Genomic DNA, 15,031 nt, shown 5'->3' on the forward strand with positions numbered 1-15,031 from the left:
ACACATTCAAACCGCTATTTAGAGGAGGCGAAGAAAAGTCCATGAAAGGAGACGGAGACAATTTCATGTAAGACTTGAATTATATGGAACTTGCCACAATGAATTCTTAATACACTTGCTTAACAAATTACACTGGCAAAGATTCTGTATAATGTTAGACATTTTTACCATTTGATTTCAGTAAAATTAAAGCATTATTTAAAAACCCTTTAACAGTTGGCACTTTGACGGGACAGGTTAGCTTTCAGTAACCAAGGGCTCATTTTCACTGAACCAACATCACTTTTATAATCTTGACCTAGAGTTGAGCAACTCAGTATGTTTACATACGCACACACACAGCCAGCAGTCTTTTTTAGTATTTTAAATCTTTTTTTTAGTTTTTAAAAATAAAGTTTGCAATAAATCGAATGCAAACAGGAAAAAGAAGCTCCTAAACCAGCAGTCTAGTGTGTAAAATCAAGAGGCTTTGGATTAATAAATATGGTGGACTGATGTTTAATGAAGGCTAAAACTGCAAATACCCACCAGGTCATAAAGGTGATTGGGACAAAGGTAACTTTGCATGTGGTTTGGGGTTTACATGACCTTTTTTTGGGACTGCAGCAGAGTAACACACTGCTCCTACTGCCCTACACCCCAGCATAACCTGGCACAGTAACGGACACTGGGTAGTTCACCATATATAAAGTGGCTCTGCTGGTTATCTTTGCTCCCAGAGCTGATATAGTAGTTTATTCAAATCGGCCACTCCTCTGTGTTATGACAGCTCAGCAATCAGCAACATGCATATCTGCAAACTATGGCACTCCTGAGGTCTTTGCACAAGAGTCACGTAAATTTGTGTGAAGTTGGGTAAATAAAAGCAAGTTCATTTCCATGAACACGCACAGCCATGCACACCCTTTATTAAGTTTAATATGATCATACAAACTCAATTCAAAGACCAGACCAACCCAAACAGACTTGGTATTTCTGAACAACAGTAAGAAACAAAGCAGTCTGTAAAAAAGTCAACATTAAAAAAGTGCAAAGTATGAAATTATACTACAAAATAAAAGCATTTTTAAATTATATTACACCAAAAGCTGAAGGAACCCATTTCAAATCTTGCTACTGAAAGCATTTGTATTACACATAATTTTATTTGTTTGTAGCTTTAAGAGAGACAATTTGTAATCTGTCTTTTTAACTTTGTACCTCCAACAGAAAATTAAGAATCTTGCAAGGCTCGAACGTTCCACTTTGCTGAAAATAATTACTTCAGGTGAACATAAACCAGATTACTCATAATTCTTGATACGATTTCAGACAGTGACTGCACATCTGACCTTACACACCAGCTAAAGTAATTCCTTTCAAATATATAACTGTGTATTATGCAAAGCTGACACGTGCTGGGCCTAAACATTACATACTGTGAAGTTTATTTTTGAGACTTGCCCTACAATGATTCAGTCAGCTAATATATTATTAACCCTTTTAACCAATGTGAAATTCTTCCAAAGAAATCACTGAGCTATAAAGACAAAAAAAGTTAAACCAACTCCAAACGAATGTTAACGTTTTATCTCAGATGTCATCCATCCCTATATTATACAATATAGAGAACACAAATAGCACAAAGCAAAGAAGTCTGGCTTTATTGGGTTATCTCTGTTATCCTCTTTTGCCAACTCTTTCTTTAGGCCAAGCTTAGAATGAACAAATCTTTTAAATCTAATTTGGAATAAAATGGGATAAATGAGAAGGAAAGAAAAAGAACAAAATCCTAACAGCACAACAGGTTTTCCAAATTCAGTAGTGCAGAGTTTTGTAGCAATACTGAGTCTGAAAATTACTTTCTGTTCTAGCACATGTAGTACTGTTTTATTCAACAGTCCAAATTCTTGTCTACATTCATCTACTATGCTGTGCCCTTGATGGCAATCTACGATGCTCATTTCTGCTTTTTGGCTCCACTGCAGCAATTTTTTTTATTTAAGCGCCCATCTCCTTAACACCCTCTCTCTCTGACCCCACTTCCGATTGACTGCCCCTCACCAGGCTTCCGAAAAGAGAGCACAAAACTTGTAGGCTCCGCCTCCTCTGACATCGCTCATAATAGATTAGAAAACCCTTTGACATCAGCTGCTTAGAGCAGCCTGGAGCTTGAACATCTGACTCACAGATTACATTTACAAATATGCTGACCTCATTATGTGAGCTCCACCATCATATGTGACAGAAACAAAGGAACAACACAACAGGCCCCCCTCAAAAACTGCATAATGAATCAAAAACATGGCACCGGTGACCATTACATGACTCAGCAGATGATGATGATGATGATGCAAAATGACACTGACAGGGAAGAATCATAAAAAAATAAAAATAAGTCATTAACTTACTGCTCACTGAGTAATGACTGTTGTTAATGGGAAGAAAATACTGAGATTTCCTCTGAGTTTAAACGGACAGAAGTTGACAGTTTGTCTCATAACAAAGGCTCTCCTAAGGTTACCATGGGATACGGCCACTTAAAGGCACAAGGCTTACCCAGTTGCTTAAAAGAAATGTTCAAAAACTTCTTTCACATACAGAAAAATTACAAATAAAAGTCACAGCACAAATGCCTTTAGTCAATGGTGAGTTATCTGGATCTTTTTGTTTAACTCTAAAAAGGGTAAAGCGATACTTCTGTGAGTGTAATGCTAAGTTTTACATATTTCACTTGTTTTTGGTCTAAAAATCAGATACAGTTATTGAAAGTGAACAGGTAGGCAGGCAGCAGGGTTCATGGGTTGAACTTACAGTGAATTTCCATGAGTCTCTGACCTGCCTGACAGTCGGCGGGCAGGACACGGTCCGTGTCACTGCCTCGATCTGAACAGAGGGAGGGAAGAGCAGTTTAGAGAAGACAATGAGGTGGGACCATGATGCACAGACAGACAAACACACAGACCCACACGTACGGTATGTAAAGATGTTTAAAAAAAAAACAAAAAGCTCTAATGCTAAGCAGTTAAAATGGATCAAAGCTTTCTAGCACCCGACCAATTAATCAGTGTACTTTGCAGCCCTATAGTTAGAATCTGGTAGTTTTCGGATATAGTGCAGATCAGACCTACTGGGCTTTTATAGCCTGCGCTCCTCTGCTCCAACAACATCATGCTTTTTATTGGTGTTGTCAAAAACAATGAAAATGCCAAGTCAATGTTGCACAAGCTGTGGATAATAAGAAGCATCTGCTGCAACTATTAGTCGGCCGAGCTCCCTCTGGGCCTTCCACACTACAGCCAAGCTCATCTCAGTGGAGACAAAGCTAATGTGTGTCATAACATCAAGAGGTTTATTGCTGTGAAATCTGTGCGGCTTGGACGAGGAGTGAGGATACTTTCAGCGATGACAGAATGGTGTGAGATAAACCATTAAAGGATCAGGTGTGAGCGGTTCAGTGAGTTTTCTTAATCAATAACACTGCTGTCGGCATTTTCAGCCGCACAAAGCTAAGATCACAAGGATGCTGAGTCATTCTTCCTGCGCTACAGGAAGGCACTGATGACGCGTCTGTTTCAGCCACTTTCATAATGAGACATTTCTAATCCCGAGCATAGGAACAGTTAACCAAAAACCCAGCCCAGAAAGCAGCACCGCCCTGCTATTTACGGTGGGTGAATGAAAGAAAGAAAATTACAGGCAAGACACTGATGAGATGATAAAAAAAATGGGGTGAAAAATGAAAATACAATCAGGTATAGATGACATGACACCAGAAGCCACTGTGGACTAAACAGTCACATGCATGTATATGGCTTTTCTCCCCAGACTGCAGGGGAAGAGGGGCTTTCTTCTGCCTGCATGACTCAGACAACCTACAGTTATATATGTGGCAGTAGCTACTTAGGCTGCTGCTCTCTAAGAGGTGTGGAGTGGTTCTGACTGTAATGGCACAAAAGGGCTGATAACATGACACACTGAATTTTATACCATTATTTTTTCCAAGTTTTTAAATATAAAAACATTAAATTGTAATAAATTAAGATGGATTAGAGAGATTTTTGCACTTCAGTGTTCATCATCATAATTATTCCCCACTAGGCAAGTGGGCCAGTGGATCCAATTTTTACTACAAGCCAATTTAATTATTTTATGTACCAATATCTTCAATATAGCAACACAGCATAATTTGTTGATAGTGGAGTACATGCATGCTCCTACAAAGAGCTGGAGTGGCTGCGGTCAGCCTGAAGCAAAAAAATCTGAAAGGTTAAAAATCTAGCACCTTCTTAATAAGATAAGATAACCTTTATCAGTCCCACACGTGGGAAATTTGCTTTGTCACAGCAGGAAGTGGACAGTGCAAAAGTTATGTAGCAAAATTAGAATATAATAAGAATAAATACAGTACACAACTGTAAAGAATAGAATAAAATAAAATACTATATACAGTAGAATAAAATATGTTGGTTGTGTTAAACAAACTGGTGGTGGATGGGAACAACTGAGGAAACGGCTTTTCTTCACATGTAAACTGAGGGGCCAGTTCAGCAAGTTTGCGTCACAGGTCAACCAATAAGTCGCAACGCCATAAGTGACCCAAACAGGATCAGCTGCCTAATCAACGTGACTAGTATACGCACGACAACAGTCGCCCCAAAGCATTTTATACTGTAAGGTAAGCATGAGCCAGCAAAATCCCAACAATCACATGACTTCCAATGAGCAAGCATTGGGACGGAAAAAGGGCCTTTTAAACAGGAAGAAGCCTCCAGCAGAACCAGCATCAGTGAGGAGGCCGTCATCTGCAGCAAGCAGTTGGGGGTGAGGGGAGGAAGACAACCTTTTTATTTGATGATTATTCTAAACATTTGTCCCAAAACAGAGGTGTGTACACGCTTTTCAGTTTTTCACTGATTTAAAAAAAAGAAGAAAAAAAAAAAAGTGCAACCTAGCTTGATTAGTATTACAAAACAGTTGCTAAACTTGGATCCAATTTATTCATCTAATTAATCTTACAACAAAAAAGTAGCACAAACCCTTTTATTACTTATTCAAATCTACTTTCAGTGTCTGGACTTTACACTTTGTTAAAAAAAGTTGTAATTGTTTTGTCTAAATGTGTTATTGCACCGCACGTTTCTTTGAATCTCTGCGGGCTGCCCAAACAAGTGTGAAGTACTTTCTGCTTGCACTGCTGTGCTGTAGTTCATGTTGCATCGTGGAAGACAATTTTAAAACTTAAAAAAAGCAGATTAACTTTATGCTTTATGCTTATGGAAAATTAAAGTACACTATGCAAATTCCCCACCTTCTCTTAAATATCGGAGTCCCCAGCATGAATAATCCGTGGAATTGAGTGACTGATTTACACCTTTGAATGTTGCATGATGGATGGCGAACTTCAGCCCCCCCTAAGAATAGCACCACCACAGATCCAGGGGTGGCTTCTTCGAGGGGGGATCCCTAAAAGGACATCCTTTCCCAGACCTTGGCCTACCTCCAGACTCCACCCTTCCCACCGGTCCTCCAGGTTATTCCTGGTGCTGATGATATGACCCACATTTTCGTGCTCGAGGACACGCTCTCTCCTTCATGTTCCCTCAGACCTGCCTGCCTAAAATAGGGGAGGTTACCGGGGGTTGCTTGCCCAGTGACATACTATCATCCAGAGACCAAAAATAGAAAACAGTTCTGGGGGGGGGTGACTGACTGCTGGTGCTACTGTAAGTGGACACAAATTAGACACATCCCACAGCTGACCTGCAGCTCTAAGGGACAAGTGCAGTTTAGAGGGGAGGGGCTTAGAGTGTCATGGACCTCTGGGTAAAGCTTATATGCAGGCGCATTTCAGGGTGAGATAATCACTAGCACAGTGGTTCTTAACGTTGTTGGAGGTACCGAACCCCACCAGTTTCATATGCGCATTCACTGAACCCCTCTTTAGTGAAAAATAAAATATGATTTTTTTTTCAAATTCAAGACATAGATATGGTTTTTTACTGGTGCACAAAATGAGCCATGCATGTCATGGCGGAGGCTCTGCCGAACCCCTGAGACCGACTCACCGAACCCCTAGGGTTCGATCGAAACCAGGTTAAGAACCACTGCACAAGCAGAATAGAGACTTTTTTAAATGTACATTAATGCAATTTTAACAGACTCCCACCTCCTTAGTTCTTTTGTTATATGACAGGAGACAGCGCAGGCCCAACAAACCTGTAAACATCCCTCAAATTTGAAGGTTTAACACTAAGGTGCTACTGCAGGATCAATGACTCATTTGGATGTTTTTTAAGGCACTTAAGTAACCAAATAGGCAGCTTGAAGACTCAGAACAGCTTACTCCTAGAAATAGCTAACATTTTAATCACAATAAAACATGCAAAGTCATTTTAAACTCACTGAGTTTATAATGACTCAGGCCTTAGATACCGTCACAATTTTCTCTTTTTGAAAGAAAAAAGAAACTAATCCTTAAGAGTAAAATAAAAAATAAAAAATTTGGCAGCTGCTCGTTTTGTGGTCAGCCATCTTTGCTTTGTCTCCACAGATGGAGACATGGTGGCAAATCTTGGCTAACCCACACCTTAAAAGAAACAATCAATCCTGGGGACACAAAGTCAGGGCCAGCAGAAGCAGACTGCTCTGTCTGGATGTGCTGTTTAGCTGGCGTGTAATTACAGCCACTAAAATACCCATTGAAGAAAGCTGCAAACACCCACTACAGCAAAGTGTAGCAGGCTCGGCTCCTCATTTTGCTTGGTGAATATTTTTAACTTAAAAGTTACTGAAATCTGCTTCCAACTCTAAACTGTTGCAACGCTTGTGTTCCCTCAAGTCTTCACCTTCTTCCCATTACTATAAAAGGATTTCCTCCAGACCCCGTAACACCACAGCTCACTTATAAAGGCTCCAGTTCGTACATTCGTCCCAGAGCAGTCTCTACATGCTCTACCTCAGATTTTGTGACCCTTTACCCTGCAGACATTTTCTGCAATTTTGGTCCATATTTTTCAAAGACACAACTCCTGAACACAAATTTTCAAAAACCTTTCTGCTAATGCTTTTCTCTACAAGACAGATGTGCTCTGTAGCAATGGGTTGAAAGAACCAATTCTAAAAAGAAAAAGTTCTGTAACCAGAATGAAATGACATATATCCATCTACAGCTGAAACCTAATGCACCAGCTGAGAGCAAAAGAAAAAAAATTTATGCAAATCAGATACGTCTCATAGCAGACAAAACCTGTTGCGCACGTATGGATGTCGCTGCTTCTACTCAAACATCAAACAATGTAGTCAGCTGAAACAGAGCTTAATCTCTCCAGTGTATCTTCTACATATACCAGGCTACAAAAATACAACACGCAGTAATAACAATAACAACAACAACCACCTACCTGCATGTCTTTAGTTGCAATCTCCCCTGGAGTTGGCCAGCTGTTCGTATCTCCGAAGTCTCCAACCTGAGGACAAAAAACAAAGAAATTACGAAGAAATTCAAGAGGGGGGAAAAAAAACTGCTTTTCTGTTTAAAAATGTCAATTTCTTCAAGAAATAGAGAAAAAGGAAAAAAGATAAACACCTCTCAGGTTAAAATGCAGTCTAAAAGCTGATCATGTCTGAACAGGCAGTACCGCTGTAGTCCTTACACCTTAAGCTCAAGTATAATCTGGTTAAAAACACTTTACATGAGTGTTTTTACAGCTTTTTACTGTTTATCTTCAGCAATGTGCTGCCAGCTGATTGCCAGTTTCTGTCTTTTGTTCCTGGGACTGGGTAGTTAACTCCAAACCAGCCATAAAAAGTTTATGGCCAAGGTGTGGCTACAAACAACCAACTGTAGAGTACTACAGTGTCAGACAAAAGGGGTGGGAAATTCTGAATGAAAGGCTTCATCTCGCATGCAATTGGTTCACTGCGAGCACATCTGCATTCCAGCATGTGAGAGGAGGTGACTGCACATTTCTCGAGGCATTAAAGAAATACCTGCGCTTGAGCTGTCACATGGGGGGGGGGGGGGAAACAACAACTTTCCTTCAGCTCATGTCATAAAATAAAGGTTGTCATTTCACTTTACATTCAGCAAATATTTCATTAGATACATTTTTATACCAGGTAGGACCGCCCCTTTTCCCATCAGAACTGTGAAATCCTTCACAGCATAGATTTATTAAGTTTATGGAAACATTTCTTGGGTGATTATAGTGCATATTGACAAAATATCATCATAAGGTTGCTGCAGATTTGTCAGCTGCACATCAAATTTGCACCATTGGGTTGAGATCTGGGCACTGTGGAGGCTGTGAGCTCATAATCATGTTCAAGAAACCAGTTTAGAGAAGACTTGAGCTTTGTGGCATGAAGACTGATCGTGATGGAATAGCTTTACTCGAGCAGGCTGCAGTGTTTAGTTTCAACTAGGCATCATTTTAAAGGGGACCGAAGTGTGCCAAGAAATTACTCCACACACTTTACACCAGCAGCAGCACCTGAGACAATTGGATCCACACTTTAATGCCATGAATGCCAGTTTCTGATCCTACCATCCAAATGTCACAGCAGAAACGGACTCAGAACACAGATTTTGTTGATTCAATCTTCTAATTTCCAGTTTTGCTGAGCCTGTGTGAACTCTAGCCTCGTTTTGGTCTTCTTGCCAGGCAGGAGTGGCACCCAGTCTAGTCCCCTGCTACTGTTGACATTTTGACACCAAAGCAGAAAGCCTGATACTACAGCAGAAATAAAAAGCCACTTCACCTACATTTTAATAAATCACTTTTGTTTTTAAATGCAGCACAACAAAAATCTGTTATCTGGTGAAAGTTATATAAAATATTGATTTCTTGGCTGGGAATTATTAAACAATGACAGACAAAAATAAATCTTATAGGCTTACTCGATGGGGGGGAAAGTGTCTAATTTTTCCCATCAAGTAAGCTAATTTCCCTTTGGACAAATTCCCGTCAACACAATCTGGATTTTAAAAGCACTGAATTTTCCTTCGAGATTTTTAAAAACAAATTGAGCCATATTAATACGTTTAGAGCTTGTAATTATTATAAACCCTTCAACTGTCCACTGCTTAACATTCAACACAGACAAACGCATGAAAAGTATTACCTTGCCGCCACGCCTGGCTTTAGGTGGGTTGCCTGCTCTCACTACCTTGGCAGGGCCGGTGGACTCTGTGGGGACACAAAGATGACTGACATTACAACTTGGTCTGCATACATGAACAGAGTAAGATGGAAGCACAATCATTTATATGCATTTGATTAAAAATGTAGAGTCTTCTAGGAAGAAGAAAAAAACCCCGCATAAGACAAACTTGCTTCTTTCTCCCACAGGTACTCGCTTGTCTTTCAAACAGTTCGATTTACATTCTCATTACTTGTCTTATCTACCAGCAGCAGGCAGGCTCTCGGTGAATAATCTGGCTTTATGCGTCTTATTTCCCCTTTAATAAACTGCTGTGGTGTCTGTTTTCACATAAACTAAACTACAAGCCGACACCATCATTCTTCTTTTCTGACTCTGTTGCATCCAGCGACAATCACTGCAACAAACCCACACAACACAATCACTCGAATAAGCAGCCACAACAGGAGAATACAAATTCAAAAAGTGTGTTGAACAACATGTCAAGGCATGTCAGAAACTCTTCCTCTTATATTTAATATAATCACACTATGGTGATTCTATTATGGTATGGTTACTATGATGGTAAAACCATCGCGTGGCTCTGCTGTCCGCTTGTTGGTTTTCCACGTAAACCTTTCACAATAAAGCTCAAGATCCTGTTGAGACCTTTAAAAATAAACTGAATCACATGAAAGAGTATGCAGAGAGTTTACGGATGAGAAGCAAAAAAGAGCCGCCAGGTGCTAAAAAAAACAAAACAAAACCTTAGACTCAAATGTTGGAGGAGAAAAAAAAAAAAAGGGGGGGGTGGCCGTTACAACTTATGTCTAGAAATGTATAGTTTCATGCATCGGTTGAAACACTCTACTCCAGGTACACGACGCCCAGCTGAAAACACTTCACACAAGTCGAGCTGCCCGAGATTCACAGAATGTTACATTTTTGTGATTTATATCATTGTCAGGACAATAAATGTCTCATATCGGAATATGAGATTTTCGTCATATCGCACAGCCCTAGTGATGGTGATAAAATTCTTGGCAATAAAAGCGAAAGATTTTCAAGAGCTTGAGGCTATGTTAAGTTAAAGTATAAAAAACAACAAATGTTTTATATTTTTCCTTTAAAAAAATGGAGCACTTAGCATACCGAACACACAAACCAACCAATAAAAGGATTAAAATATACATATTACTCAACTGAGGCCTGACAGCTAATGTGTTGTGTATTTTGTTGGCTCTTCCTCAGAACAATAAAATAAAACATATCATAGCAGGATCTGAGTTATTCCTTAAAATAAATACATAAAACAGCAGGTGATGTCCATACAACATGACCAGCTCAACAGCAGCACACACCACCATCTCTTACGTGAATGTAAATTAGTAGATATAGAATTTAAACAAAGGGTTAAACACGTCAGTAACAAATTATTGCTACAATCCAGCTACAATTACAACAATTATCCATAAAATAAAAAAAAGAACAAAGAGAACCTCGGAAAGATAGACAAACTTGTTACCTTTAACCAGTTCTGAAGAAAACGTGAACGTTATTATCAGCCTTTAAAGACGTGAGTCTGGTATTGCTGTAGTTTCCCCCCCAATGAAAATGATAGTCACGCTCGCCACCTCATTGTCTGGCTCATGCCCTGAAATCAGAGATGTTTCCTCCTTTCTATCTCCTCCTGCACTGTCACCAGCCACAGTGACACGAGCGAGGCAACCAGCTCCCAGGCAGCAGTTCACACCAAAGAGTAAATCTTACTAAGCGCCTTGAGGACAATCACCAGGAAGAAAGAGAGCGGGGGGGGAATAAAAATCCTCTGACGGATACATCGCCAAAAGCACAAAGAGAAGCAGCATGCCAGAGTTTCAGTAGAGGCGTCTATGCTCTACATGTTAATGACAGCAAGATATTTCAGGTTTGGAGGACAGTACAGTCAAACAGGAATTTCTGGGCCCAGAAAACCTACTTATATTTCACTTTTCAATGCATTTACCTTCTGAATCGCACGTCCACATAACACCCATCGCTCAAATCTTGTCTTTTCACCATTCAGGTAACCGTAAACAAAAGAAACTGTTTCCAACAAAACAAAAAGCATCTAACCTCCCATTTAGGAAGGGGAAAAAACAAAGAAACAATACTTGGGAATCTGTATTAAAATGGCACAAACTTAAAGACCCAGGCAAACAATATTGCTGATTTCATCGCCATTTTTCAAATTCCCAACAACCTCCAGTAATGACAAAGCTTCTGGTGTCTAAAAAGTTTGCAGTCACAGTGCATGAATGAACGTTTAAAAGTAGAAACAACAGGAAACATGAGATTAAAACCTTAACCAGTGCAACATGTTTAGCTGCTGTAAAGCAGCTGTGTACAGGCGCCTTCAGTGGCGTCTCCTGACTCCAACTCCAAAGGGACTTACCATACTCCTCGTCTCCAACTACCTCTCAATGATCTAATAATCTCTCAAGGTTAAACACCATAGTGTTTTAAAATAAAATGAATAGTTAGCTTAGGACATGGTCAAAGTTAGCATCGGTTTTCAATACTGATGTTTGCAATTTGGGACTAATAAAGGTTATCTTATCTTAAAGACAAAACTAAACATCAAAAGAAAGAAGATCCAGAATTTAACTAGTTCTCCTGTAGTTTGGCTTTCCGATTGTATTCTCTCATCGCAATGCTTGCTGTTGTGCACTCTCTTTTTCCCAGGCTGGGAACGCCGTCATAAGCCGATTCTGAGGCATTTTAAGTACAAGTGAGGATGAGGAAAACACTGAAAGCCACAGCAAATGCTTCGCCAGCTAATCGCATGGAATTATATTAAATTAGCCACTGAATTTAAAATTTCTATACAGAAATATGTGTACATTACCCATGATGCAAGTTGACCAGTTTGGTTAGCAATTCAATGCTAAAGACCTCAAGATGGTCACATTAAGCAGATGAAGAGGAGGCGGCGGCAGAGGTTTTCTTTTTCAACATCACTCTTCAGCCCATGTGGAGCCACAAATATCCTTACACACAGGCTTAATAATCAGAGTCAACCTTCAAATCAGTTGTTTTTAATCAAATAGAGGACTGCGAGCTGAACCTCATGTCTCTTTACTGTTCCGTAGTATCCCTGGACTTCATTTACATGATTCCTGGACTTCAAACTTAGACTGTTTGTTTAACTTTGAGCCATGAATTTAGGAGATTGTGCAACAGTGGTTTAATTTGAGCTTCCTGACACTACACAGTCTTTAACTTTTGCTTCATGCTAGGCCGTTTAGGAGCCTTGTATCCCCCAAGGATTACTCAACAGAAGTTGCGTAGTAAATAAAAAATGATTTCTTGGAGAGATCAAAGATGGGACGCAACATACGACAGCAATCACGCAACATGAGCTAACAAACAGGGCGAGGGCGTGGTGTCTTTCTGATCGCTAATACATTTGTGCAATGCCTATTTAGATAAAACGGTATGAAGAACATTCAAAAACCACATTTTCTTTCAACATCAACCAGCCAGGAGAATCACAGTGTAACTGAATAACCCATTTAGAAACTAAGGCGGAAAGTGTGTATATTTTTTTTTATTTATCTTTTAAACATCCTTCCTTTAAAAGAACAATTTTATGAGCAACAAATTTGCAGATCTTCTCTAATAACAAAGGATTTGTTACAGATACAGACAGCGCAATTTTTAGTCAGCCCCTCATTAGCTCCAATCAGAGGACTTCAGGTCCATCTCCCAGGCTACTACTTTGTTTTCATCAATGCAGTAGGGCTGCCACAAACGATTATTTTGATAGTCGACTAGTCACCGATTATTTATGCGATTAGTCGACTAATCAGATCATCATCCACTGGACGCAAAACTACAGCTTATTGCACCAGCAGCATCTGCTCTTATATAACTATCATTAGCTTACAGCTTTAAGCTTTTAAGGTGCTAACTAAAAATAAAGACAAGATGATAGTTTATTCAATTTTAATGAAATTTGCAGATTGTTTCGGTAAAGTTTAATAAACTCCTTGCTATCTAAAATATAACAGGACACCGGAGTATATTCTCCAGCATCTCACACTTCTGATAATCAGCTGTCTGCTTGACGTTTATTCAGCTGTGTAAAAACTATAACTTTAATCTCAGCCAAACCGATTTACTCAGGAACAAATAAAATACAAAAAAAAAAAAAAAGCCAAACAATAACATTTTAAGTTATCTAAGTGACTCATATATATTTAACCTGAGTCGCGAAAGACAGCGGTGGGTTTGAAAACAATTTGCGGGGAGTCCGGTGTTCTCACGGCGCTAGTGACCTAGCCCCCGGCTAGCTAACGAGCTAGTGGGTAACAGACGTCTCCGAAAACGTCGGAGCGCTTTTGAAAATATGTGGTGTCCTGATAAACTGAGCAGATATTCGAGGTTTACACAGCTACATTCTCGCCTGAAAATATGTTAAACGTTTATTTTGTGACCCAGAAAGAATAATAAGAGTAATATTAAAACTAACTAGCTACCGCCATTGTTGGAAACTGCGCTGGGCCGCGCTATGAATTCTGGGACACAGCTGCTTCTTCTTCTTCGGGGTTTAACGGCAGCTGGCATCCTTGTACATGCTGTGCTGCCATCTTCTGTTTCAGTCCGTTATTACACTCTTAAATCCTGCTACTTATTCCTGCGTCTTTTGCGATCTTACAAAGCTTCAAACGACGCGTCGACTATTAAATCAGTCGTCGACGATTTTGATAGTCGACGTAATCGTGACTAGTCGACAAATCGTGGCAGCCCTACAATGCAGTCTTTCATAAAGAAGCTGTGTGAAATAATTAAACAGCTAAATGTTTGCTTTGTGAAACTGGCAGCTTTTTACCCTTAAACAAAAGCTTCTTATAACCTGGTGACGTTTCAGGTGGCGAACGCAACATCCCACACTTAGCAGGCATAAAGTTGCGTCAGCAGCTGGCCGCTTACACTAATCGCGGCTGATAATGTCACATGAATGTGCCAGTCTGATAAAACTCACTAATGGCAGGTGGAAACCGAAGGATTTCTCCAAATAGGAACCTGATTCTGCGCTAACCTGGTTTGCTATTTTAAGCTGGAACCCCCCAGTGTTAGGCGGCCTCATGACCGGACTTTTCAATCATCCTGGCCTGTAGTCATTTTACCACCAAAGTTAGGAAAATTCCAACAGATACAATTTGAGACACAAGTGAAATCAAGTAAACAAAAATCCCTGAAATCTGTTTTGTTATAATAGAATTTAAACCTGCAAAATCACTAAAAGTAGAAGACTTTTACAATTAATGGAAGAAAACTTTGGTTTACTTTGACCTAGATTTGTACATCCTTGTTCCCGACCTTCATAGGAAAATAGAAATGTGCAGCCAAAAGTGGACAAAGTGTGAACTATTACCCCTGCCTCTTCAGTTAAAGAGATAAACGTCTCCACAGAAGATCCCGCACAAAGTTATGAGTCCAGCAACTGCGCAAAAAGCCTGACATCAAACTTATTTTCCTCCAAAAAAAATCCTGCAACTCTAAAATTAAAATTTGTACTCTCCTAATAGCTAGGAAGAGCAAATGGCACTCCTCAGCTGGATAGTTTGTTCATGGTATGCTCAGCACCAAAAATAGCTTTAACTGGCCTTATAAGTAAAGATCCAAAGACACATGGATCATTTGCCCGTGTCACATTGTTCTGTGACCAAGTCTCAACTACCAAACAGGACTGAACATATCCTCCTGAACACAGGTATGCATCTGCAAACACCTAAGATTTCCACCCACCCACCTACTTAAACTCCAGCCACATTTGGGTCAGGTTAATGCATAACTGAAACTCCTGCTCTCCTGTCAGCAGACCCATGTTGAAACACTGGCCAGCGTAACAACTTTGCACTTA

The 15,031-nt window shown here is 39.8% G+C and overlaps 1 protein-coding gene across 9 annotated transcripts in view; it reads right to left on the minus strand.

The window, feature by feature from the left end:
• The window catches only part of larp1 (La ribonucleoprotein 1, translational regulator), a 52,550-nt gene that overhangs the window by 15,430 nt on the left and 22,089 nt on the right, over positions 1-15,031 (minus strand). For 6 of the 9 annotated variants that reach the window (XM_026182755.2, XM_026182754.2, XM_026182751.2 and 3 more), the window contains exons 2-4: positions 9,106-9,170; positions 7,383-7,448; positions 2,794-2,865 (exon numbers count right to left, since the gene is read on the minus strand). In XM_026182755.2, the coding sequence (XP_026038540.2) occupies positions 2,794-2,865; positions 7,383-7,448; positions 9,106-9,170 (203 nt within the window). Of the gene's footprint in view, positions 1-2,390; positions 2,410-2,793; positions 2,866-7,382; positions 7,449-9,105; positions 9,171-12,010; positions 12,071-15,031 lie in introns of those variants that run through there. The other 3 variants (XM_026182757.2, XM_026182756.2, XM_026182758.2) reach the window with 3 other exon arrangements.

Source organism: Astatotilapia calliptera, chromosome 10 (genome assembly GCF_964374335.1).
Source record: "Astatotilapia calliptera chromosome 10, fAstCal68.1, whole genome shotgun sequence".
NCBI classification, from domain to species: Eukaryota; Metazoa; Chordata; class Actinopteri; order Cichliformes; family Cichlidae; genus Astatotilapia; species Astatotilapia calliptera.